At 40.3% G+C, this 25,312-nt stretch overlaps 1 protein-coding gene across 1 annotated transcript in view; it reads right to left on the bottom strand.

Moving 5' to 3' along the window:
* The window catches only part of RAB10 (RAB10, member RAS oncogene family), an 81,171-nt gene extending 57,635 nt beyond the window's left edge, over nucleotides 1-23,536 (bottom strand). Inside the window, exon 1 of the mRNA XM_030311493.1 lies at nucleotides 22,871-23,536. Coding sequence (XP_030167353.1) covers nucleotides 22,871-22,997 — 127 coding nt within the window. The 5' untranslated portion in view covers nucleotides 22,998-23,536. The remainder of the gene's footprint in view (nucleotides 1-22,870) is intronic.
* Nucleotides 23,537-25,312: the final 1,776 nt, after the last annotated feature.

The raw sequence follows: 25,312 nt of genomic DNA on the forward strand, positions 1-25,312 counted from the left end.
GTGGAAAAGCCAGGAAGCCAAACCCAGAAAAAGGGAAATGTGAGACAAAGAAGACCAGCTCCCAAGAGAAAGCCAAGGATGCTTAACTTCAAGTCCAAGAAGACTGAGCCTTAAAAACAAGGAGCTCAAGTAGAATACTTACAGCTGTACATCCATTATAGCTCAATATAACAGACAGTCCAAAGATAAATCTAAGACTGACACACACAGAACTACACTGCTCCAAAACCAAAACTGTTACCATCAAACTGAGCAGTTGAAGTTTTTTAAATGCTTTGCTATTTAAGGCATTAAGATCTTCAAAATATGCCTCAAAAAGTTTAAATTGTGGAAAAACATAAATCTATAAATCCTAAGGAACACTACAATCCAGCATCATTCTTGGAACAGCTGAAATTAAAAAAAAAAAAAAATATATATATATATATGAAATTACAGAGAGGCATAAGGTAAATTTAAAAATTCTTAAATTCAAACTGCCACTAAAATGCAAAGTGTATCATCAGTCCTGTCCCCTAGTTACAATGTACCATATTCTCTCTCAATGAAGAATCTGCATGAACTGATACACTGTTCTGCAAAAAACTTTTATTAAAAAACAATATATAAAACATCCATGAAACAACTTCTTTCCTCTGACTTCTACAGGACAGATATGAGATGTCATGAAGTTTGCCAAGCCGGCTTTAAGTAAGCCTTACCCACAGTCTGAGAAAATGACTCAGCAAGACTAACCCCATATGTTAACTACAGTTAAGCAGTTAACATGATTAAGTTAAACACGTATTTCTCTAACATGCCCAATTTACAAATAAAAAAAGAGGCTCAGAGGTTAGATGACTTACTCAAGCTCACAAATTAACGATGATTAGAACCTTGTCTCCTGGCTTAATATTGTAATACATTTGGCACTAAAAATGTAATTTCTAAAAATTAGATCATTCCAAAAAAATATTCTTTGTGTCATATTTATGTATCTTTATTAGCTTCATCTAATGTCATGTCTCTTGTATTTATTTCTCTGAAAAATGTGTTTTTTCCAGTATGGTTGTGTTTTTTAACAGTCTTCTGTAGTCCCCTAAGTTGTATTTAAAGACTGATACATTGGGGCACCTGGGTGGCTCAGCTGCTTGAGCATCCGACTTCAGCTCAAGTCATGATCTAGCAATTTGTGGGTTCAACCCCTTCATTGGGCTCTGTGTGGACACCTCTGAGCCTGGAGCCTGTCTAGGATTCTGTGCCTCCCTCTATCTCTGCCCCTCCCCCGCTCATGCAGTGTCTCTCAAAAATGAATAAACATTAAAAAAAAACAAACTTTTTTTTAAGATTGATATATTGAAAATTGTTGACACTTTCATCTGGCACTTACCTGCTTGCAAGGTTTTATTTTCAATAACTTTAATTTGCCAAAAACTACAAAACCTCAACTTTTTGGCATTTCAACTCGCTGAATACTTCAAATACTTCCAACTGATTAAAAAAATGCAACCAAGGGACACCGGGCTGGCTCAGTGGGTGGAGCATGTGACTCTTGATCTCAAGGTCAGGAGTTCAAGCCTCACACTGGGTGCAGAGTCTACTATATAATGTGTATGCAATATATATACACAAATAAATGCAACCAAAATTTATAAGACATTTATAAAAAAGCTCAATGCCACTGTAGGACACTTAGGTAGATTTATGAAGTTCTTTAAGAGCTCAAACATTTCCAAAATGATTGATAACATGTAAAAAGTGGAATCACATGTTGCTAGTCATGTGTATGTATATATAAATCAGCAGCAGCAGCCTGATCACAAATTGTGTACCTCAGTCATTGTGTGGGTTTCAAAATGTTAACACCTAAAGCTATCTTTTGAATGGTAGATACAATATTGCAGCGCCTTCCCACTCTCCCCCCACCCCCATTTTATTTTTACTTGAATATAGCTAACACGTGATGGGACATCAATTCCAGGTATACAACGTAGATTCAACAACTCTACACCTTATGCTGTGCTCACCACTAGCAGAGTGACCATCTGTCACCAAACAACGCTATTGCAATACCATTTACTACATTCCCTCTGCTCTACATCTTTTTTACTCCCATGACTTACTCATTCCATAACTGGAAGCCTGTTATCTTCCACTCCCCTTCACCCATTTTGTCCACCTCCCCACTCCCAATCGTAGCCTCTTCATAAGCAGTTAGAACAATGTGCATTCCACAGTTATTCCAAGTATATTTTTAGTTCTATAGTTCTTTTTAGCTTAACAGGAACATTTCTGCCATTAACACTTTACACTCCACCCAAATTTATATGCCCATCATCACTAAAAGAAAAACCTTTCCAATAGGGTTTATACAGATTGATAGAGACCTCACATAAATGAAGTCACAAATAAGGGAGGATGATCCCAAACCTCCTGCCTCTGTCAACTACCATTAACTATTTCAGTTAAAGATAGTATCAGTTACTTAGATGCCCCAGTTAGAAACCTAACTGGCCCCTTGCTCTCACCAATCCTGTCCCCAATATCTAATCACACTAAATCAAGTGTATTTGTTTACTACCTTAATCCTCACCTTTGTAGCTCAGACCCTCATCATCCCTCTTAGATTCTACCCAGCATTTTGCAAATTTGTCTCTCTCCCTCCATTAACTTCCATGTTAACACTTTGATACATACCTCTTCATAGTCTTTTCTACACATATCAAAGTATATATAGTACACACCTTTTAAACAAACAAACAAAAAAAAAGTCTTATCTTAAATCTAAAGTCACCATTCCTCTGCTACAAAACTCTTGACGACACCTTAGAAAATCCTTCTACAATCCAGCCCCAATTTATATCCTGCCATACCTCCCATTCTAGGTCACTTTGTTCTACCTGTAGTCTCCAAACACACCATGTACCAATGACTCCATTCCTATGCAATTCCCTCAACCTGAAAATACCTCTAACCCCCTGGCACCTTATTAATCATGCTTTAAGGCTCAGCTTAAATGACTTCCTCTGTGAGGTCTATAATCTCAAAGTTTACAAGTCCCTCCCGTTTCCCACATAATAGCTTTATTATCTTTTACACATTTTACTGAACAATTAGGTGAGTGACTCGATCACTGAATTGTCAACTCTTCAAAAGAGAAACTTTCATATTTTTTTTTACCTTTCATCTCTATATAATCATCATGGCCCTTATACACAATATATGCCCAATAAATGCTTACTGAATAAACCAAATACCTTACTGCTACTGGTTGAAAAGGTTTTTGCTTGTTTTGCCATAATTCAGATTTCAACTGGTGGTTCTAAAAAGTTTTAATTACAAAGAAACACACCTCAAACAACCTTCCTTTCTATTGTCAACGATTTCTTTTCTGTAACTCACTACCAAAAGAGGTGAAACACACTATTAGAGGTGTTCCCATATCTCACCTATTTCCATATCTCACATATCTAACACACCTATTTCTAAAATAGTGTTTTTTTTTTTTATTTTGAGAGAAATTTATTTTGAGAGAAAGAGATCGAGCACAAACAAGCCAGGGAAGGGGCAGAGAAAAGGAAAGATAGAATCCTAACCAGGTTCCACGCCATCAGCGCAGAGTCTGATGCAGGACTCAAACTGAGGTACTGTGGGATCATGACCTGAACCGAGATCAAGAGTCTGATGCTTAGGGGCGCCTGGGTGGCGCAGTCGGTTAAGCGTCCGACTTCAGCCAGGTCACGATCTCGCGGTCCGTGAGTTCGAGCCCCGCGTTGGGCTCTGGGCTGATGGCTCAGAGCCTGGAGCCTGTTCCCGATTCTGTGTCTCCCTCTCTCTCTGCCCCTCCCCCGTTCATGCTCTGTCTCTCTCTGTCCCAAAAATAAATAAACGTTGAAAAAAAAAAAAAAAAAAAAAAAAAAAAAAAAAAAAAAAAAAAAAAAAAAAAAAAAAAAAAAAGAGTCTGACGCTTAACCAACTGTGCCACCCAGGTGCCCCTGAAGTAGTGTTTTTAACCTAAAGATCTGTTGTGTTTTCGATTAAAACCATTTTTTCATTTTTTTTTTTGGTTAACGTTTATTCATTTTTGAGAGAGAGAAAAAGAGCGAGCGAGCACGAGCAGGGGAGGGGCAGAGAGAGAAGAAGACAGAATCTGAAGCAGGCTCCAGGCTCTGAGCTGTCAGCACACAGCCCAACATGGGGCTCAAATCCACGGACCGCGAGATTATGATCTGAGCTGAAGTCGGACGCTTAACCGACTGAGCCACCCAAGCGCCCCACAACCATTTTTTTAAACCTGAAAATTAGCTGACATATGCTGTGAGCTAAAATTTAGCACTGCTCAAATATATTCTAAGTAAATAAGGTTAATTTGAGATAAAATTTAAAAGCTTTTCTTTGGTTTGTTCACCAATAGCAAAACTATTACATGTCCAGCAAGACTTATTAGTACCCAGATCAAGACCCTTAGAAACTTAGACTTTCAAGGTAATTCTTTCTGGAAAATTAGAAATACTCTTTTTCAGGTATGACACTGGACCAATTTACTTCAGATTCTTAGTATCCATTCAAAAACTGAATAGCAACAAATGGCCAAAAAATGGAAAATAAGCTCCTAGCACTTAACAGGTACATCAAAAGTGCTATTTTTGACATGAAAAATAACAAGAATACAGATACAGAAAGGTGTACATAAAAGAAACACTAAAAATAGCAAGTAAGTATAGATACTGAGAACAATATGAAATTACTTACACACATAATTAAGTTCAAAACATGCCAGAAAGAAAACTAAGTAACTATTCCATTATTCAGGCAGGGAGTCATCTGTGTGTTTATATGTACATGTGTATATGTGCGCACATGAGTGACTTCTGTTGTTTTTAACTGCCCTTTAAAAATCCAATCAAGAAATCAAAATTAGAACACTAAAAAACAAAAGCTAATTAAAGATATATGAAGGAATATCAGAATTAAGGAGACATAGGGCAAATAAAAGACCCAGGTACATCCCTAAAATAGAACATTCACCTTTTATAAGACTAATCAGCAGCATGGATTATGAAGCCAGTATGTCTAGGCTGAAACTCTCATATTTCACAAAAGGAAATCAACAGATAATGTCTAAAATTGATAGATAAACAGCAACATAATCATATTATTTAGAAATATGGGGGGCGCCTGGGTGGCGCAGTCGGTTAAGCGTCCGACTTCAGCCAGGTCACGATCTCGCGGTCCGTGAGTTCGAGCCCCGCGTCGGGCTCTGGGCTGATGGCTCAGAGCCTGGAGCCTGTTTCCGATTCTGTGTCTCCCTCTCTCTCTGCCCCTCCCCCGTTCATGCTCTGTCTCTCTCTGTCCCAAAAATAAATAAACGTTGAAAAAAAAAAAATTAAAAAAAAAAAAAAAAGAAATATGGGATGCCTGGGTGGCTCAGTCAGTTAAGCATCCGACTTCGGCTCAGGTCATGATCTCACGGCTCGTGAGTTCAAGCCCCACATTGGGTTCTGTGCTGACAGCTCAGAGCCTGGAGCCTGCTTCAGATTCTGTGTCTCGCTCTCTCTCTGCCCCTCCCCCACTCATAGTGTCTCTCTCAAAAATAAACATTAAAAATTAAAACAAAGAAAAAAGAAAAATATAATAGTAAATACCAGGAGAATTAGCTAGGAGTTGAAAGGGCTGTCATAGGGAAGGACTCATAGTGGAAACAATGGTACAGCGAACACCTATTTTTCATTGCAAATCATGCAGTACAATATAACTTTTTTAAACCACAAATAGTTACTACTTTGATTAAAACTTTTTGAAATTTGTTTAAAGAAAGAAAAGACTGCGGGTGCCTGGGTGGCTCCAGCTGGTTAAGCATCAGACTTCGGCTCAGGTCATGATCTTGCACTGCGTGAGTTCAAGGCCCCCATCAGGCTCTGTGCTGACAGCTCAGAGCCTGGGGCCTGCTTTGGATTCTGTGTCTCCCTCTCTCTGCCCCTCCCCCATTTTCTCTCTCTCTCTCATAAATAAACATTTTAAAAAAATTTTTTTAAAGAAAGCCTATTATGGTTGTGCATGTAGTTTTAAAAAAGTCAAAAAAATGCTCAATTATGTCCATGTTAACACAATTTTGACTACTGAAAAGTGACAGTAGGTGGCGAAAGGACTCTGGTGAGAGTTTTTATGGTCTTCGAAGAAGACAAAAAGGAATGAGAGAAAGAGAAATATTTTTTTGCAACCCCAAATGTAATCACGGATTCATTCATGGATCAAACCACTGGGTAAAATGTTTTTATTTTTATTTTTTTTTTTCAACGTTTATTTATTTTTGGGACAGAGAGAGACAGAGCATGAATGGGGGAGGGGCAGAGAGAGAGGAAGACACAGAATCGGAAACAGGCTCCAGGCTCCGAGCCATCAGCCCAGAGCCTGACGCGGGGCTCGAACTTACGGGCTGCGAGATCGTGACCTGGCTGAAGTCGGACACTTAACCGACTGCGCCACCCAGGCGCCCCTAAAATGTTTTTAGATAATACAATAGTCACAGTCTCAAAGCATCACCACACCTCTTAATTATTAATTACATTTGGGAAAATACCTTAACAATTTCGCAGACTGTATCTTACACAAGGTTCAAATTTATTGTCTCCAATAACGGACAAAATGACATATGCACACTTCCTGATGTGACGCACTAAGACAAATCACCTAGTTAGTATGTTTGCCAAAATGTTTAACTTGAATCTAATCATGAGGAAGCAAATCCAAAATGTGGGACATTCTATTAACAAAATACTTATACTCATTTGAAAATGTCAATGTCATGATCTGTTTTGTTCTCAATTAAGGAAAATTTATAGAGACAGGACAACTAAATTCAATATACAATCCTGAACTGGACTCTGGACACCTCCACTGCCAACCATCCTCCAAAGAAGTCAAAAGAGGGGTGTCTGGGTGGCTCAGTCAGTTAAGCATCTGACTTTGGCTCAGGTCATGATCTCACAGTTCATGAGTTTGAGTCCCACCTTAGGTGAACACGAGCCCTGATTCTTTCTTTCTTTCTCTCTCTCTCTCTGCCTCTCGCTCACTTGTGCCATCTCTAAAAAAAAAAAAAAAAAAAAAAATCAGAGGTGGGAGGGGGGGTGCCTCGGTGGCTCAGTCAGTTAAGCATCCAATTCCTGGTTTCAGCTCATGTCAGGTCATGATCTCACTGTGAGATCAAGCCCCACATTGGGCTCTGCACTGATAGTGTGGAGATTGCTCGGGATTCTCTCTCTCCTTCTCTTTCTCTCTGCCCATCCCCTACTCTTTCTCTCTCTCTCAAAATAAACTAAAAATAAATTAAAATAAAATAAAATAAAATAAAATAAAATAAAGTAAAATAAGGTAAAATAAGGGAAGAAAAAAGAAAGAGAAAGAGAAAAAAAGAAAAAAAAAGAGGTAGAACGTGAGAACTTGCATTTCCACCAGGTTTTCTGGTGATGCTGGTGCTGCTGCTGTTAAGAAAGACACTTTGGAACCACTTTCTTCACAGTCACTGCACATTTTTAAAAATGGATCATTATTATCATCTTTAAAGAAAATCAACCCACCACACACTGTCGAAATTTTATAATGGTAAAGGAAGGCCAAATACTACCTAAAAGCAAATCATCCACTGAAGCAGATTCATGGCAGTTATGTGAGAAAACTTAACTGACAAATAGCAAGAAAGATGCGACAAGCTGTAATACTATTCCACAGTGCATGTCAAAATCCACAAAACAACGTATGATCATGCAACACCAAGTAAGCACACAACACCGTTGCTTTCAGAAAGATGTGTTTTACAAGTAAAAGAATCAAGGACAAATTTACAAAAAATGTATTTACTCTTGAAATTGTTAGCTATAAGGCTTTCTATAAGATTATCATTTAAGACTTCCAATTCTTTCCTTGCAGCCACTCATTCCCATCAATCAATAAATTCTAAAAGAAAAGCTATATTTGAGAAAAGTTCCCTAAAAAAATTATTACTCCACTGAGCAATTTTAAACTCAAGAATTTACTAAAACTCATTAAGAGATCAGGAAAAAAACTGTTTGAAGAAAGAGTCCCTTCAGCAGAAACGTTTTTATGGTGCTAAAGTATTCCAAGGGTAGACAAAATGTCAAGGATGGAGACGTTACCCAAGACTGAAGAAAATGTTGAAAAAGCAAACTGTGGTTAACTAGATCACTATTGCAGTTGGAAATCATCATTAAATGAGAAGATCACAACCTAGGGCAAAGGGTAAGAGCATTTATATATACGTGTGTGTGTGTGTGTGTGTGTGTGTGTGTGTGTACACACACACGTACACACACACACACACACACACACACACACACACACACACATATATGGCCTTTTCATCAATAACCTAAATAACAATGCCGGCTACGTAGCATCATCTAGAAAAAAGTTGAAATCAGCTCAAGAAAATATGTGTTGGGAGCTAAAGAAGAAAGTTTAAAATGTTCTGTACTTAAAAAAAAAAAAAAGTCCTGTTAAGTTGTGGTACCTACATATAAAAACACCTTGGGGCACCTGGGTGGCTCAGTCGGTTAGGCGACCAACTTCTGTTCAGGTCATGATCTTGTGGCCTATGGGTTCAAGCCCCGCACTGGTCTTTGTGATGACAGCTCAGAGCCTGCAGCCTGCTTCAGCTTCTGTGTCTCCCTCTCTCTCTCTGCCCCTTCCCCACTCACGCTCTGTATCTCTCCATCTCTCAAAAATGAACAAATGTTAACAAAAAAATTTTTAAATAAAAATAAATGAATAGACATTGTAACTCTAACCATAATAGATGAAGACAAAAAATCTTATGACCTCAGGGTCCACTAAAGACACCAATGAGGAGCAAGCCACTTCATGTCTCAGAACCCTGATAAAGGTTTAATAGGAGGTTATCAGGTACCAGGCAGAAACTGATTAAAGGTTTACATAAGGACACCCCAAGATCTAGCCTCCATCTCAAATAGCCAGATTTTACCACTCCACAAGACTAAGCAGGAATCTAAAGGTTTATTCTCCAGAAAATATAAAACCGATATACTTTGAATTCAAGAACAAGAGGCTCAATGGAGTATGGAGAGACAAAAACAGGGAGGTTAAAAAGCCCCACCCATGCTTACAGAGCTTGCAAACATCTTTTTAATGACCCATTCTTGGGGCGCCTGGGTGGCTCCGTAGGTTAAGCGTCTGACTTCAGCTCAGGTCATGATCTCACGGTCTGGTCCGTGAGTTCGAGCCCTGCGTCGGGCTCTGTGCTGACAGCTCAGAGCCTGGAGCCTGCTTCGGATTCTGTGTCTCCCTCTCTCTCTGACCCTCCTCCGTTCATGCTCTGTCTCTCTTTGTCTCAAAAATAAACATTAAAAAAATAATAATAATGACCCATTCTTAATTATGAACATACACCCTGAAATTACCAATCATTTGAGAAAGGCCTCTAAAATACGGAATAAAACAAATGTGGGGAGAGCACAGAAAACTTGAAGGAAAAAACAGGCAAGAAATAGAAATGTCAAACAAGCTATCTCCCAAGAAAAAAATAATTCATGAAAAGAGTACACTTTAAAAAAAAAAAACAAGAGAAAACTACTACAAATTTTAAAATACGACAGCTGAACTAAAACCTTCAATAGAAAAGTTAAAAGATAAAGTTGAGGAAATCTTCCAGAAAATAGAACCAATTAGGGGCGCCTGGGTGGCTCAGTTGGTTGGGCGTCCGACTTCGGCTCAGGTCATGATCTCATGGTCCGTGAGTTCGAGCCCCGCGTCAGGCTCTGTGCTGACAGCTCAGAGCCTGGAGCCTGTTTCAGATTCTCTGTCTCCCTCTCTCTCTCTGACCTTCCCCCATTCATGCTCTGTCTCTCTCGGTCTCAAAAATGAATAAATGTTAAAAAAAAAAAAATTAAAAAAAGAAAAGAAAACCAATTAACAAAGCTGGAAAATAGGAAATTACACAATAAAAAGTCCAAAAACCAATTAAAAACAAAATAAAGGGGGCACTTGGGTGACTCAAGTCAGTTGAGTGGCTGACTCTAAATTTCAGCTCAGGTCATGAGTTAAAGTCCCATGCCTGGCTCTATGCTGACAGTATGGAGCCTGTGTGGGACACTCTTTCCCCATCACTCTCTGACCCTCCCCTGCTTGCTCGCTCTCAAAATAAATAAATAAATAAACTAAAAAAAAAAAAAACAAAAAAACAAAAAACAAAATAAAGGGAAGAAAATTATACCGGGTAAAAATGCAAGAAAAAAACATAAAGACCAAGTATTTAGAAAAATGGGTTCATAAAAAAAAAAAAAAGACCCCACCCACTAAGATACATCATTCTGGAATCTGTTACCAGTCATCAAAAAAACTTAAAAAAATTTTTTACATTTTTATTTATTTTTGAGAGAGAGAGAACACAGTGGGGGAGAGGCAGAGAGAGAGGGAGACACAGAATCTGAAGCAGGCTCCAGGCTCTGAGCTGTCAGCACAGAGCCGGAAGCAGGGCTCAAACCCACGAGCTGTGACATCATGACCTGAGCCGAAGTTGGATGCTTAACCAACTGAGCCATCCAGGCACCCCTAAAAAAACTTTTAAATCTAAAAACTTCTAGAGACAAACTAGATCACAAATAATGGATAAAGAATCAGAATGAGGGCGTGCCTGAGTGGCTTAGTCAGGTGAGCATCCAACTCTTGACTTCAGCTCAGGTCATGATCCCAAGGTGGTGGGATTGAGCTCCACATGAGGCTGAGTGGGGAGCCTGCTTAAAATTCTCTCTCCCTCTGCCCCTCTCCCCTACTTGTGTGCTCTTTCTCTTAGGGGGAAAAAAAAAGAATCAGAATTGTACCGGATTTGTTAGCAACATCAGAAGCTAGAAAATAGACTAATATTTTCAAAACCGTAAGGAACAATTATTTTCAACTTGGAATTCTATCCCTATCAGACCTTCAATTGAATTAAAAAGAATTAAGATGTTGTCAAAATGGAAAGTCTCAAAAAATTTCCTTTGCCATACAACCTTTTTTCAAGAAGCTACTTAGAAGAGGAAAGGATCCAAGGCAGTAAACCAAAAAAACAGTATCACAAAGAGGCAGTTAAGGGAAGTCCCAAGGCAATAGCAGTACAACAGGCTTAGTTACTAACCAATCTATTACTGAAGCAGGAAGGAGAAAAGATCTAGAAGAGGTGTGTCCAGGAAAAAAAAAATTCTCTCTCTGACAGTATGACTGTATAGATAATCATTCTGAGAGGTTGTTGGAGGATGTAGGAAAACTTGACAATGGGTAAAATGAAATTAATCAAATAAAGAGAATTTTAACTTCAAAGGAAAGAGAGAGTCATAATAAATTATTTGGCTTAACAGGTAATATTTACATGAGCATGGAACCACAAGAAACCAATTTGACAAAAAGGAGAAAGAGTAGGATGAGATTATAAAACGTTAAAATTCCCAACTAATATTAAATTAATGGGACACGTGGGTGGCTCAGTCAGTTAAGCGTCTGACTTCGGCTCAGTCGTTGAACTTGTGGTTCATGAGTTTAAAGCCCAGCATCAGGCTCTGTACTCACCACAATGCAGAGCCTGCCTGGGATTCTCTCTCTGCCCCCCCTTTCTGCCCCTCCCCACTTGCGTGTGCACGCATGTGCACGCACTTTCTCTCACTTCAAAAAAATAAACTTTAAAAATATAAAAATGGGACGCCTTGGCGGCTAAGTTGGTATATCCGACTCTGGCTCCAGTCATAATCTCACAGTTTGTGAGATCAAGTCCCACATCCGGCTCGCTGCTGTCAGCGCAGAGCCTGCTTTGGATACTCTGTTCCCCTCTCTCTGCCCCACCCCTATTCTCACGTGCTTGGTATCTTTCAAAAATAAATAAACATTAAAAATTTTTAAACAGAAAATTAATTAATGACTCAAGAGATATATGGACATATCATTTGAAAACAGAGGTATGTAGGGGCACCTGGCTGGCTCAGTCAATAGAGTATGTGACTGGGGGTTGTGAGTTTGTGCCCCACCATGGGCACAGAGCTTACTTAAAAAAATAAAAATAAGGAGCGCCTGGGTGGCTCAGTCAGTTAAGCATCTGACTTCTTTGGCTCAGGTCATGACCTCATGGCTTGTAAGTTTGAGCCCCATGTTGGGCTCTGTGCTAACAGCTCAGAGCCTCCGTTGGGTTCTGTGTCTCCCTCTCTCCCTGCCCCTTCCCCACTCGTGCTCGCGCTCTCTCTCTCTCTCTCTCTCTCTAAAATAAACATTGAAAATTAAAAAAAATAGTGGGGCGCCTGGGTGGTCCAGTTGGTTGAGCGCCTGACTCTTGATTTCAGCTCAGGTCACAATCCCAAGGTCATGGAATCAAGCCCTGTGTCCAGCTCTGCACCAAGCATGGAGCCTGCTTAAGATTCTCTCTCCCTCTGCCCCTCTATCCGGCCCATGCACACGTGCTTGCTCTCTCTCAAAAACAAAACAAAACAAAACAAAACAAAACGAATAAAAATATAGAGGTAGGTAACAGAAGAGCTAGATGATGCCTCTCAAGAGCAAGACTGGGGATGGACAGGGATAGGACGAGAGATTTCTTTATTACTAAAAATCTTATACCAGTATTTTATTTCAAATATATATCACTGATAAAAATTTTGAAAATCTTTCAGAAAGCAGAGTATAAGTTGCTATTATATAAAAGAGTCACTTGAGTCAACTTTCACTCTTATACATAATCTCTGAAGCCTTCAGAACATCTGCACCACCTGATTATGAGATTTAAAAAAACAAAAAACAAAAGGCCTGTACATTCAATAAATGGTACTGGAGCAACTGAATATCCATTCTATAGCCAAAAAAGATTAACTTCAACCTAAAACTCACACCATATACAAAAATTAACTCAAAATAGATTGCAGGCTCACATGTAAAATGTAAAACGATAAAATTTAGAAAACACCATGGAAGAAAATCTTCAGGATCTAGGACTAAACAGAGTTCTTAGACACCAAAAGCATGATCCGTAAAAAAAAAAATTAATTAGACTTCATCAAAATTAAAACTGCTCTATGAACGTCCACATAATGAAGAAGAGACAAGATACAGACTAAGAGAAAATACCTGCAAACCACAAATCCAACAAAGGACTAGTATCTAAAATGTATAAAGAGGAGTGCCTGGGTGACTCAGGTAACCATCGGACTTCAGTTCAGGTCATGATCTCACGGTTCACGAGTTCAAGTTCCACATCTATTGGACTCTGCACTGACAGTATAGAGCCCGCTTGGGATTCTCTCTCTCCCCCTCGCTCTCTGCCCCTCCCCCACTCCCACTTTCTCTCAAAATAAACTGTAAGTAAGTAAGTAAGTAAGTAAATAAATAAATAAATAAATAAAATGTGCAAAGAACTCTCAAAACTCAACAGTAAAAACAATCAAAGAAAATGGGCAACTGACATGAACAGACATTTCATCAGAAGATATATAGATGGTAAATAAGGACATAAAAAGATTTTTCAACACCTCTGGCCAGCAGGGAAATGCAAATTAAAGCCACACTGAGAATATCACTATACAGATACCAGAATAGCAAAATACAAAATAGTAACACCACCAAATGCTGGTGAGGATGCAGAGAAACTAGATCACTCACACACTGCTGGTGGGAATGTAAAATAGTAAAGCCATTCTGGAAACAGTTTGGTAGTTTCTTATAAAACCAAACATGCAATTACCATATGACCCAGTAATTATACTATTGGGCATTTATCCCAGAGAAATGAAAACTTATGATCATATAAAAACCTATATACAAATATTCCTAACAGCTTTACTCACAACAGCCAAAAAGTGGAATCAGCAGTGATGTCCCTCAACAGGTGAATGGTTAAACAAACTGGTGAATGCATACCATGGAATACTACACAATAAAAAAGAACTACCAATATACACAACAACTTGGGTGAATCTCCAGAGAATTATGCTATGTGAATAAAAGCCAACCCCAAAAGGTATACCCTGTACAATTCCATTTATATAACATTTACGAAACGACAAAATTTTATAAATGAAAAACAAAGTTCTGGAGGAGATACATGGGGGCAGGGGTAGGAGTATAGTTAAAAGAACACCAGGGATCTTTGCTTCTTGGAACTGTTCAGTATCTTCACTGTGGTAGTGGCTACATTAACATACACAAGTGATAAAACTATGGAGAATTTAAAACATATACAAATCAAAACAAGTAAAACTGAGAAACAGGGACGCCTGGGTGGCTCAGTCGCTTGGGCATCCAACTTCAGCTCACGTCATGATCTCGCTGCTTGTGAGTTCGAGCCCTGCGTCAGGCTCTGTGCTGACAGCTCAGAGCCCGGAGCCTGCTTCCAATTCTGTGTCTTCCTCTCTCTCTCTCTCTCTCTCTCTCTCTCTCTCTCTCTGTCTCTCTCTCTCTCTCTGCCCCCTCCCACTCACGCTCTTTCTCTCAAAACTAAACACTAAAAAAAAAAAAAAAAACCTGAGAAACATAAATATGTAATGTATGTATGTATGCAAATGTAAAATAAGACTGATGTACTGTGCCAGATGTTAATATCCTGGTTGTGATATTACACAAGTTTCAAAAAATGTTTCCACTGAGAGAACTGGGTAGAATGCACAAGAATTCCCACTGTATTATTTTTTATAACTGCATATGAATCTACAATTGCCTTAATAAAAATTTCTATTAAAACACGTCTGCATATACATCGCTATTAATATGAAAGAAACAAATCAACACTGTCCTTCTATACTGATTTTGATACATTATACTGTTTGGGTCTCCACAAAACTGTTTTTCCTTTTTCTAATGATTTACAACCTTGGATGCTCTGTTTCTGGGCCATACTGGAAACTCTGTGTTCCACCACCAATGGCTGTTTTCCTCAAAAAAAAAAAAAAAAAAAAAAAAAATCTCATCTCTGGAAAGAAGGATAAACATCAAGCAATCACTTTTGCTTGTAATCCAAAATATGCAGTACTGTTTTCAAAGAAAATTTTTTCTCATTTCAGATTTCTCTTCAGGTGAGTTTTCTGCACTAATATTTTATTCTAACTATTTATTTTCAAAGTCTTTATCTTATAATTCAAATTTTAAAAACTTATTCCAGGGGCGCCTGGGTGGCGCAGTCGGTTAAGCGTCCGACTTCAGCCAGGTCACGATCTCGCGGTCCGGAAGTTCGAGCCCCGCGTCGGGCTCTGGGCTGATGGCTCAGAGCCTGGAGCCTGTTTCCGATTCTGTGTCTCCCTCTCTCTCTGCCCCTCCCCCGTTCATGCTCTGTCTCTCTCTGTCCCAAAAATAAATAAACGTTGAAAAAAAAAAAAAAAAAAACAACTTATTCCAAGGACGCTTGGCTGCTTCAGTAGGTAGGACGTGCGACTCTTGGTCTTGGGGTTGTTAAATTCAAGCTCTATGTTGGATGTAGAGTTCACCTAATTACCTAAAAATAAAATCTTCAAGAGAAAAAAAAAAAAACAGGATTCCATTAACCCCCAATATTTATCGATTTAAAGGAAGCAAATCTATGATCTTTACAAGACTTTTATTGGTCTTACAGATTCAGAAAATGTTCTATTAACATTCTCTGTAGCTTCCTTGAACTCTTCCTTTCTGACCTAACCAACTCCATAAGCATTTTTCCCATGCATATCTCTTTAGCTAATTTATATTTCATATTTATACAGAATACATCTTTAGCAATTTATATTTTATGCTAAATAAAAGTTTCTAATTTGTAAATCAACACTCAACGAGCTCTAACAGTTCTCTATTAATTACAGTTCCTACCACAGCACTGACTGGGCAAACTGGTACTGTTAAAAGTTGAAAGAGATTGCCAATATTTCTATCACCCTTTCTCTTTTTCAAACCGAACAGGCATACAGGTATTCCTTTAACTTATTTATACACTCTTATACACTGTAATTCTGGAAGTGAAAATAATTATCCTTAACATCAGCTTAGCTCTACTCTGTTAAGCTCTAGGTTTGCAAAGGACAAGTAACCCGAACAAAACTCCTTGATATTTGGTGCTGATACTTGTTACTTCTTCACTCCTGCCAAAACAACAACAAAAACAAAAAACAACACTGCAACTTCATTTTTCAAATAGAAATTGATGAATGGGAGAATTAGCCATCATTAATTTTTTTTCAAACAAAACCATGAAGTTCTCAGAATCAGAAATATGGCCATAGAACTAGATCTGGATTCTAGTAAAAAAGCTTTCACTAATTACCCATAAAATCTTTTGGAACTTACTTCACTTCACCAGTCTGTTTCTTGACTTAAAATTAATTGCAGGATTCTTTTCCTGCATTGATTTTTTTTTTCTAACATCCCAAGGAGCTCCATGTAGGTACACACAACAAAAAGACAAACCTGTCTTCAGTATCGAGTACAGACCAATGATACTAAAGTGTGGGAAAGTACCATATAGGATCCTCTTGACTCAAAGACCACTGGTTAACAGTAACTATCACATGGAACACCGAGGAACTGCCTGTGATTAAATGCTCTTACAGAGAACTAGGTCAAGTGTTGGGTACCTTTTGTTTTTTGGATTCTTAGTAAAATACACATAACATAAAATTTACCAGTTTTTAAAAACTGTGGTAAAAATTCATATAAGATTTACCATCATGAGTCGCCTGGGTGGCTCAGTCGGTTAAGCGTCCAACTTTTAGTTTCAGCTCAGGTCGAGCCCCATGGTTGGGGAGTTCGAGCCCCATGGTTGGTGAGTTCGAGCCCCATGTTGGGCTCTGCACTGACAGAGTGGAGCCTGTTGGGATTGTCTGCCCCCACTCCATCAAAATAAATAAATAAAAGTTAAAAAAAATATTTACCTATCTTAACAAGTTTTAAGTGTATGGTACAGTAATGTTAAGTATATTCACTTTGTTGTGCAACAGATCTCCAGAACTTTTTCACCTTACAAAACTGAAACTCTATACCCATTAAACAACTCCCTATTTCCCCCTTCTCCCAGTCCCTGAGGGACTATCATTCTACCTTTCACCATTCTACTTTCTGTTTCTATGAATCTGACTTTAGATACCTCATGTAAGTGCAAGCATATAGTGAATATTTGTCTTTTTGTGCATTTAACCATTTTTAAGCATACAGTTCAGTGGCATTACATGATATTCTAATTATTATACAATCATCACCACTACCATCTCCACAACTTTTTCATCTTCCCGAAGTCAAACTGTGTACCCATTAAGCAATAAATGAAATTCTGTACACATTAAGCAATAACTCCCCATTACCCAGTCTCCAGGCCCTGATAACCACTATTCTACTTTCTCTATGAATTTGCCTATCCTAGGTACCTCATATAAATGATTTCACACAGTATTTGTCCTTTTTTCGGTCTGCCTTGTTTCCCTTAGCACAGTGTTTTTAAGGTATCCATGTTGTTGTATATGCAAGAATTTCATTCCTTTTTAAGGCTCAGTAATATTCCACTCTATGCATATACTACTACATTTTGTGTATCCATTCATGTGGACATTTGGGTTGTTTCTACCATTTGGCTATTGTGAATAATGCTGCTGAATAGATAGTAAGTATGGTGAGGATGTGGAGAAATTGGAACCCTGGTGCAGTGACAGTAAGAATACAAAAGAGTACAGCCGCTGTGGAAAACAATAGGGTGGTTTCCCAAAAACTTAAAAATAGAATTACCACATGACCCAGAAATTCCACTTCTGGGTCTAAACCCAAAAGTACTGAAAGAACTTGAACAGGTAACTGTATGACAAAGTTCATTTTTTTTAAAAATGTTTATTTATTTTGAGAGGCAGAGTATGTGAGCAGGGGAGGAGCAGAGAGGGAGAAGGAGACTCCCAAGAAGGCTCCACACTCAGCACGGAGCCCAATGCAGATATCAATCTCACAACTGAAAGATCACTACCTGAGCGGATATCAAGAGTCGTATGCTTAACCAACTGAGCCACCCAGGAGCCCCTGACAAAGTTCATTTTTGATAAGCCAGTCATCCTAATGGGTTGCAGTAACATCTCATAGTGGTTCTGAATTGCATTTCCCTAATTATTAGTGATGCTGAACAACTTTTCATGTGCTTACTGGCCATCTGTAGACCTCCTTTGGAAAAATGTCTGGATAGTTTTTAATCAATCCTAAAACTAGGTATTAAAATGAAAGATTCCTTAGGCACCCTGGCATTCCTATAGCATGAGCTGCTGACTGAGAATCACAGCAAAGTCCAGGCATGTTTAATATGACAGGGGTTTTGCTCATTTCTCTAAAAAGCAGCCTCCCCATATAAATGGGCTCAGTTCAATTAAATCAACCAATTCTTAAATGCAGGTTACTGGAACCATCCTACTCTAATAAAGCTTAGCAAAAAAGATGCATTCATTATACCTCTCCAGAGGCAAGAGCCTTTACCAATTTAACTTCTTGCATGGAGCCCAGACAATCCATTTCCCAACAAAAGATATTCCCTATGGAAAAGGTAATAATACACCAAGGCATGGAATGAGGAATTAATACCAAAAAATAGCACATTCAGTAATACAGCCCACTAAAAATTTCTGCCTTAGGACAAGTCCATGTAACTACCATTAAAGGGTAATGTTTTCCTGACCTCATACTGCCAAGAGGGCTATAACCAAATGGACCCCTGAATAGCTCTCTTTAGCAAATATTTCTCAAACCAGTTTTACCCTAAAATTATTCTACTAGCCAAACAGCTATTATTCTTAAGCAAAATCTGATTGCAATATACTTCACATATACAATGTTCAGAAAGTAGACAGGAAGGAAAATATTAAAATAAAACTGGCCCCTATTCTATATTAAAGGGTCCTGACTGTATTACTTGTCTGCCTGTCTTCATTCATTATTTATCTCACACCCATTAAGAGAAACTTTTTTTTTTAATTTTTTTAAATGTTTTTATTTATTTTTGAGACACAGAGTGCTCGCTTCGGCAGCACATATATTTTTGAGACACAGACAGAACATGACCAGGGGAGCAGCAGAGAGAGAGAGGGAGACACAGAATCTGAAGCAGGCTCCAGGCTCTGAGCTGTCAGCACAGAGCCCGACTCGGGGCTTGAACTCATGGAGTGTGAGATCATGACCTGAGCTGAAGTCGGACACTTAACTGAATGAGCCACCCAGGCGCCTCAAGAGAGACTCTTCTAAGGCTCTCTTTAGCCTCTATCCGCAAAAAACAAACAAACAAAAAAACAACAACAACAAAAAACCTCTGCCCTCATGCAGCTTATATTCTAGTTCCCTTGGATTCACTTTGAGAATGGTGAGTGTGGGACATAACAGTAACTTGTTTTTGCAACTCTGCAATAAATCTGACCATAAATATCATAATTTCTGCTATAAATGTGTGGGAATTGAAAGTACACAGAAAAATTTAAATACTGTAGTCTTTGTGAGCACTATGGGCATAATAAGCCCATAAAAATTCTTTCTTCTAAGAATCAATGACCAACAAACAACTGAAATGATTCCATCTGAAATGAGGGTCTGCCTTCTATCGGCAGTTTGGTCCTTGTGAATACCTACTTCTATTTATTTCTGAATACTCACTTAGCAAGGTAACTACTTACTCAAACCTCAAGAGGTTTTAACAATCAAGTAACAACTCAAATTTCACTATCATTCATAATTAGCGAATGCTCTAGATTTTTTAAAAAACAAAACTAAAGAGATAACCCTAGTCAACTGATAACATTTTTTAAAAAGTAAAAAAATAGCATACAAAGTCATTTCTAGCCAACTAGCTAGTTCAGACTGTTCAGACATACACTGTCCAATATGGTAGCCACTAGCCACAGGTGACTATCAAGCACTTGAAACGTGCCAAACCCAAAGAGAAATTAGTTTCAGTGTATAACATACACACTGAAGAAAAACAATAGAAAATATTTCAACAATTTTTAAATATTGATTACATAATAAGATCATACCATTTGGGGTAAAATGAGTTAAAACATTATTAAATTCTTCTTTTATTTTAATGTAAAAAAAAAAACCTTTTTTTTTACTTTTTTCAATATCAAAAAATATGTGGCTCGGATTCTATTTGTTTTAAACAGCACTGGTTTAATAGACTTCTAAACCTGCACACAGAGTGATACATGCAATATCTGTTGGAGCTATACTTAGAATTTCATACTTATTCACTTCTCAGTTCACACTCTTCAGCCTATCTCCTATATCAAAATACCAAACATATCAAATATTTTTATATCAAAATATGAAACTTTCAGAGTCTAATGTGAAATTGTTTAGCAGAGACTAACAAATATTTGAGTGACCATGTGCGCAGGGCATTCAATCCATAAAGTAACTTGTTCTGCTATCCTTCAACAGCCAAAGGTACATATAGTCTGTATCTAGCTAATAAGCACTCTGCTCCTACAGTATGCCTGGCACCATGCTAGATGCTTTACTCTCACTGACCCATAAAATCCTCACAACTACCCTATGTAGTAGATTCTATTTAAAGAAGAAATTGAGAGGCACCTTGGTGGCTCAGTTGCTTAAGCATCCAACTCTTGATTTCAGCTCAAGTCATGATCTCACAATTCAGGAAATCAAGCCCCACATCATGCCCTGCACTGCCAGTGTGGAGCCCACTTGGGATTTTCTCTCTCTGCCCCTCCACTGCTCGAGTGCTCGCTCTCAAAAATAAATAAATAAGCTTAAAAAATAATAATAAAATAATGAAGAAATTGAAGCATAAAGAGGTTAAGTAACTTGCCAAAGTCCCACAGCCTGTGGAAGTAGGATTCCAACCAAGCAAGCTCTAACCAAAACCACCACACATTTTCCCTAAAAAAAGGACTACACAAGGGCTGCCTAGTTGAAAGTTGGAAGAGCATGCAACTCTTGATCTCGAAGTTGTGAGTTTGAGCCCCACGATGGGTACAGAAATCACTAAATAAATACATAAAACTTAAAAAAAAGAAAAAAGAAAAAAAAAAAGAAAGACTACGCAAGACTGAGTCATTATCTTATAGGATTGGGTTCTAGTTGTGTGTACGTACCCATTACGAAAAGACTAGAATAGATGGGGCTTAATGCATTGCTTCCTACTCTCATTCCACCCTTCTCAATGGCAGGTTAAAGTTGATCTTGATCTTGCTAAAGGTTTACACTATGCTCCCTTTTCCAGAATTTCTAGGCCCTATCCTATTCCACTGGTCCAATTCCTATGTCCTTCAGGCTTCATTTCAGATACCATCTCCATGCAAGCTTACTCAGATTCCCCCATGATTTAGGCTGGTCACCTCTCCTCCCTATGTTCATCCCTTTGTAGCACTTCCCACGCTCTGTTGTGACTGCTCAAGGGGTCTACCCTGTTCACCACTTATAACACCTAAAACCGTGCCTAGCATCAGGTGCTCAATAAATATTTGCTGAACTATCTAACCATGTGACCCACCCAGTTACAGCTAAAAGTGGTGGCATATTAAAAGCAAACTTAGTGGTAGGAAGTGCTAATCCACAAGCAGAAAACAAGTTCTAAATTTCAGGGAATTTATGACAGGTCAAGAGAATAGTATGATACACATCCAATAATGACTGCAATGTCTCCCACCCATCCCGAAAAAAGGAAGAGTAAAATTAAAAATCTATTTAAAATTATCATCTGCCCAACTTAATTTCAGTATAATTTCATATGAATTAAGCAGCTAACAAAAATTTTGTCATAAATCCAAATCAACCATTCCAATAATGCTGTAAATTGAAATCAGCTTAATTTTGCAATTCCCAGAGTTCAGAAAAGGCTGCAGTTGCTTTTTAAAATCATCTCAAATATGAAACTAGTTACATGTATAATTGGGTTTCACTGCACTGCCCCAATGCTGAGTGCTGGGTTCCAAATGACGGGCAATCATGTATCCTTTAAGATATTTATTGCGGGGGGGGGGGGGGGGACATTTTTCGCATACAATTCATTTAACACAAGTCGTCTTAATGCCACTAAATTTTCTAACCAGAATCCAAAGGAATTTTCCCAGAGTCTTCCCCTTTTTTTTTTCCAAAACCAGAAACCAACTAAAAAGGTCAATCTTTAGTTCTTACTTCCACACTAAGTAATTCTGAAACATAAGGTGAAAGTACATTAGAAGTTCTTCGGCTAGGACTGGCCAAACGTTTTCCCGTAAATTCTAGCGTAAAGTCTAACAGAAGGGAGAACTTCATTCTTTCGGGTTTGAGGACAGAAACTGATCATCTCCCTTAGATTACTGTTTCTGTTGATGTCTGGAAAAGCACTGTGAGGCAAACATGCCATTGAGTCCCACCCCAAGCACTAAGAGCCTCCGATTGTTTGACACATCAATGGATTAGTCAACGCGGGGGAACTCACTTTTCCCCTCTAATTTGCTTTAATTATTCCTCACACAAACCCTCAAGTTTACTCTAAGTTATGACCATATAGAATCTTCTCTTTGCCCTGAAGTATAAATTCAGGCCTTTACCAAATGACCTACGGCTTCAATCCCAACCACTAAAATAAATCCCTTACAAGTATCGTGCATCTAGTAACGCCACACAAATATGGAAAAAGCCAGTGCAGTCGCTTAAAGAAACAGCATTCTGGAACGTGGTTAATGCTGCATATTTTGCATCAGAGGCACCGAACAGAGTAGGAGACTTGAAAGCAAAAGACCGGATGGAAAGCAGGAGAAGACCCCGCCCCAGTAAGCTCGATGTCGATTCAAACAGTAACTTAGGTCTGTCGCTTGGAATCGGAATCACTGAAACAAAGGCGTTTATTACGGGAAGCAAGATGTCTGGAGTAACAGAAACGGTCTGCAGCTACCCAGACCGTACACCATCTTCCCACAGGTCTTACCTATGGTGGAAATAAAGGTGGTATTGAAGGCATCATCCGAAAAACGAAAAAGGACGCAGGTCTTCCCCACTCCCGAGTCTCCGATCAGGAGCAGCTTGAAAAGCAGGTCGTACGTCTTCTTCGCCATTGGGAGGAGCGGCTCAGGCTCTCGCCGCCGGCGGCCCCAAGGGATCGGTCCCTCTCACTACAGCCAACTCCTCGCTCGGGCGTTCTCAGGCCGGAGGACGGGGGAAGCGTGGGAAAAACGAGGGCTCGAGAGGGCGCGGGCGACCTGCGAACGGCCTCGTCGAGGAAGCCCCCCGACGGTGGCGGCGTCCGGTGCCTCCGAGGGCGGCGACCGCGGCTCCGCAGCCTCTCCCAGCCGCTCCGCCCGGTTCCGGGGAGTCGGTCGGGACAAAATGGCCTCCCCTCCCCCCTCAGGGCTGCTCGGCCGGGACGCTCCCACGGGCGAGCAAGCAAGCTCTGCCGTCGAGGGAGTGCGGCGGGCGTGAGGACAGTCTCCCTCCCAAGCAGAAACTCCGCGCCAGGACGCGGCGGTAGCAGTGGAGGACCCCGAGCCGACGAGCTCAGCTACATAGCCACAGGAAGCCGAGCCGCCCCGGCCAGAGCCACCTTTTCCCCGTGCCCTCTCACGCCGGCGTGCGCGCTGCCTGAGACGCACGCAAGGACGTACGCCCGCCCTTCCCTCGCGCCCTAGCCCTGCGGATCGCCTCTGCGCACGCGCGCCGGAGGGCGTAGGGGCACGCGGGGGCGGGGAGTGGTGCGCCTGCTCTCCGAGCCGCTGTCTGAGGCAGGACGGAGAAGAGAGAAGGGAGGGGCGAGAGAGGGCGAGGCCGCGGGCGCGCTCCCTGCGGCCGCCTGATAGGGTGCGCCGTGTTAAGAGTACGCCCCGCGGGGAGGCGCTGCCTGGTGACTGCGCAGGCGCGGCACGCTGGAGTAGCCCCTTGACACCCTCTTTCCTCCCGGGGCCGCCTCCCCGGCCGCGCTGAGGATGCCCCCGGTTATGTTTGTCGCGTGTGTCGAGCTGAGGGGGTTGGCGCAGCAACAGCCCTTGATGGCCGTGAGTTCCTGTGTAGCTGTAGTTCGTAAACGCCAGAAAAAGTGGCGCCCTGGGTCATTAATAGGCTCTTTGCTAAGATGAGACGCATCCTGGAGTGCCCTCCCTGGTGGCTAATGGTAACAGGAGAAGCATTAGAGCTACATCCTGGTTTACTTCGGGAGCAAAAGTTGACGTTCCAGAGAACAGGAGTCTGAGATGGAAAAACTGGCCGGGCTGCTCAGGTTGGAATGATGTAATCCGCCTTCCAGGGCGAGGGGAGAAGGACTGAAGAACACCTGGGTGCAGGGAGAAGTCGAAGCTTCGGTGCTGTGCTCTACGCCCAGGAACCGCTCCAGGCCTTGCCGTCCTTTTGGAATGCCCGAGAGCCCAGCAGCGCCATACAGAGGCAGCAGGGCTGGTCCCTGCGGCCAAAAGCTAACCACCGGTGTCCAAAATTGAAGGACAGTGAAGCCAACCCCAACCCGACGCTGCCTCTTCCTTGCCCTTCCTTTTCCTCTGCCTTACACCCTTTCATCCGTATTAGTCTTTATCCTTTCCTGTTCCTCTTTTTCCTTTCCGTCGTTTAAAGAGTCACGCCCCTGCCCTGCCATTCTCAATGTGCTTCATCGCTGCCAAGCACACCCAGGATGTGGTGGTAGGGTAGTTGAACCTGGTGGGCTAGTTCAAACTCCTACAAGAGAAAACCCTGAGACATCTGGAAACAGGGTTTGAGAGAGAAGTAAAAACTACATTTTTACATCCGCCACCACCCCCAAAACGTTTGTGCGTTTAATACGTAATTAAAATTGGTCTTCGAGGCCGTTAGGGTAATCATATTTCAACCTCCCATTTTTTAAAGACTTGGCTTGCATTTTTCCTTCCCAACCACCCCTGAAGCTTCACTACTGAAAATGCTTGTCTTCTCTGATACATGTCGCTCTTCAGTTTGTTTCTGTGATTGGTCTTGTCACTTAAACCTTATCCTCTATGGATCATTCTTTCTATAGTTGGGAATGTCTTATGATAATGCCAACAATTCTAATATAGGCTGGCTATGCAAATCACAAAATGAGCTATGATCAGTGCTTCACAGGTTTGTCGTCCGTTAAGAGGCATTACATTGAGCACCCCGGAGTGTTAGTGTGATTCTCCCTTTCAAATAAGTTTAACTCAAGCCCCAGTGTTGTAAAGCATTTTTTAAATGTTATTATTTCTAAATGTAGAAAGCCCAATTAATTCCATGACATAAAATTTGGGAATAAGGGCAGTTACATATAAAAAATAAATTGGGGCGCCTGTGTGGCTCAGTCGGTTGAGCATCCAACTCTTGATCTCTGCTCAGGTCTTGATCTCTGGGTCATGGGATCCACCCCCACATCAGCCTTGTGCTGACAGCACAGAGC

Source organism: Lynx canadensis, chromosome A3 (assembly GCF_007474595.2).
Source record: "Lynx canadensis isolate LIC74 chromosome A3, mLynCan4.pri.v2, whole genome shotgun sequence".
NCBI classification, from domain to species: domain Eukaryota; kingdom Metazoa; phylum Chordata; class Mammalia; order Carnivora; family Felidae; genus Lynx; species Lynx canadensis.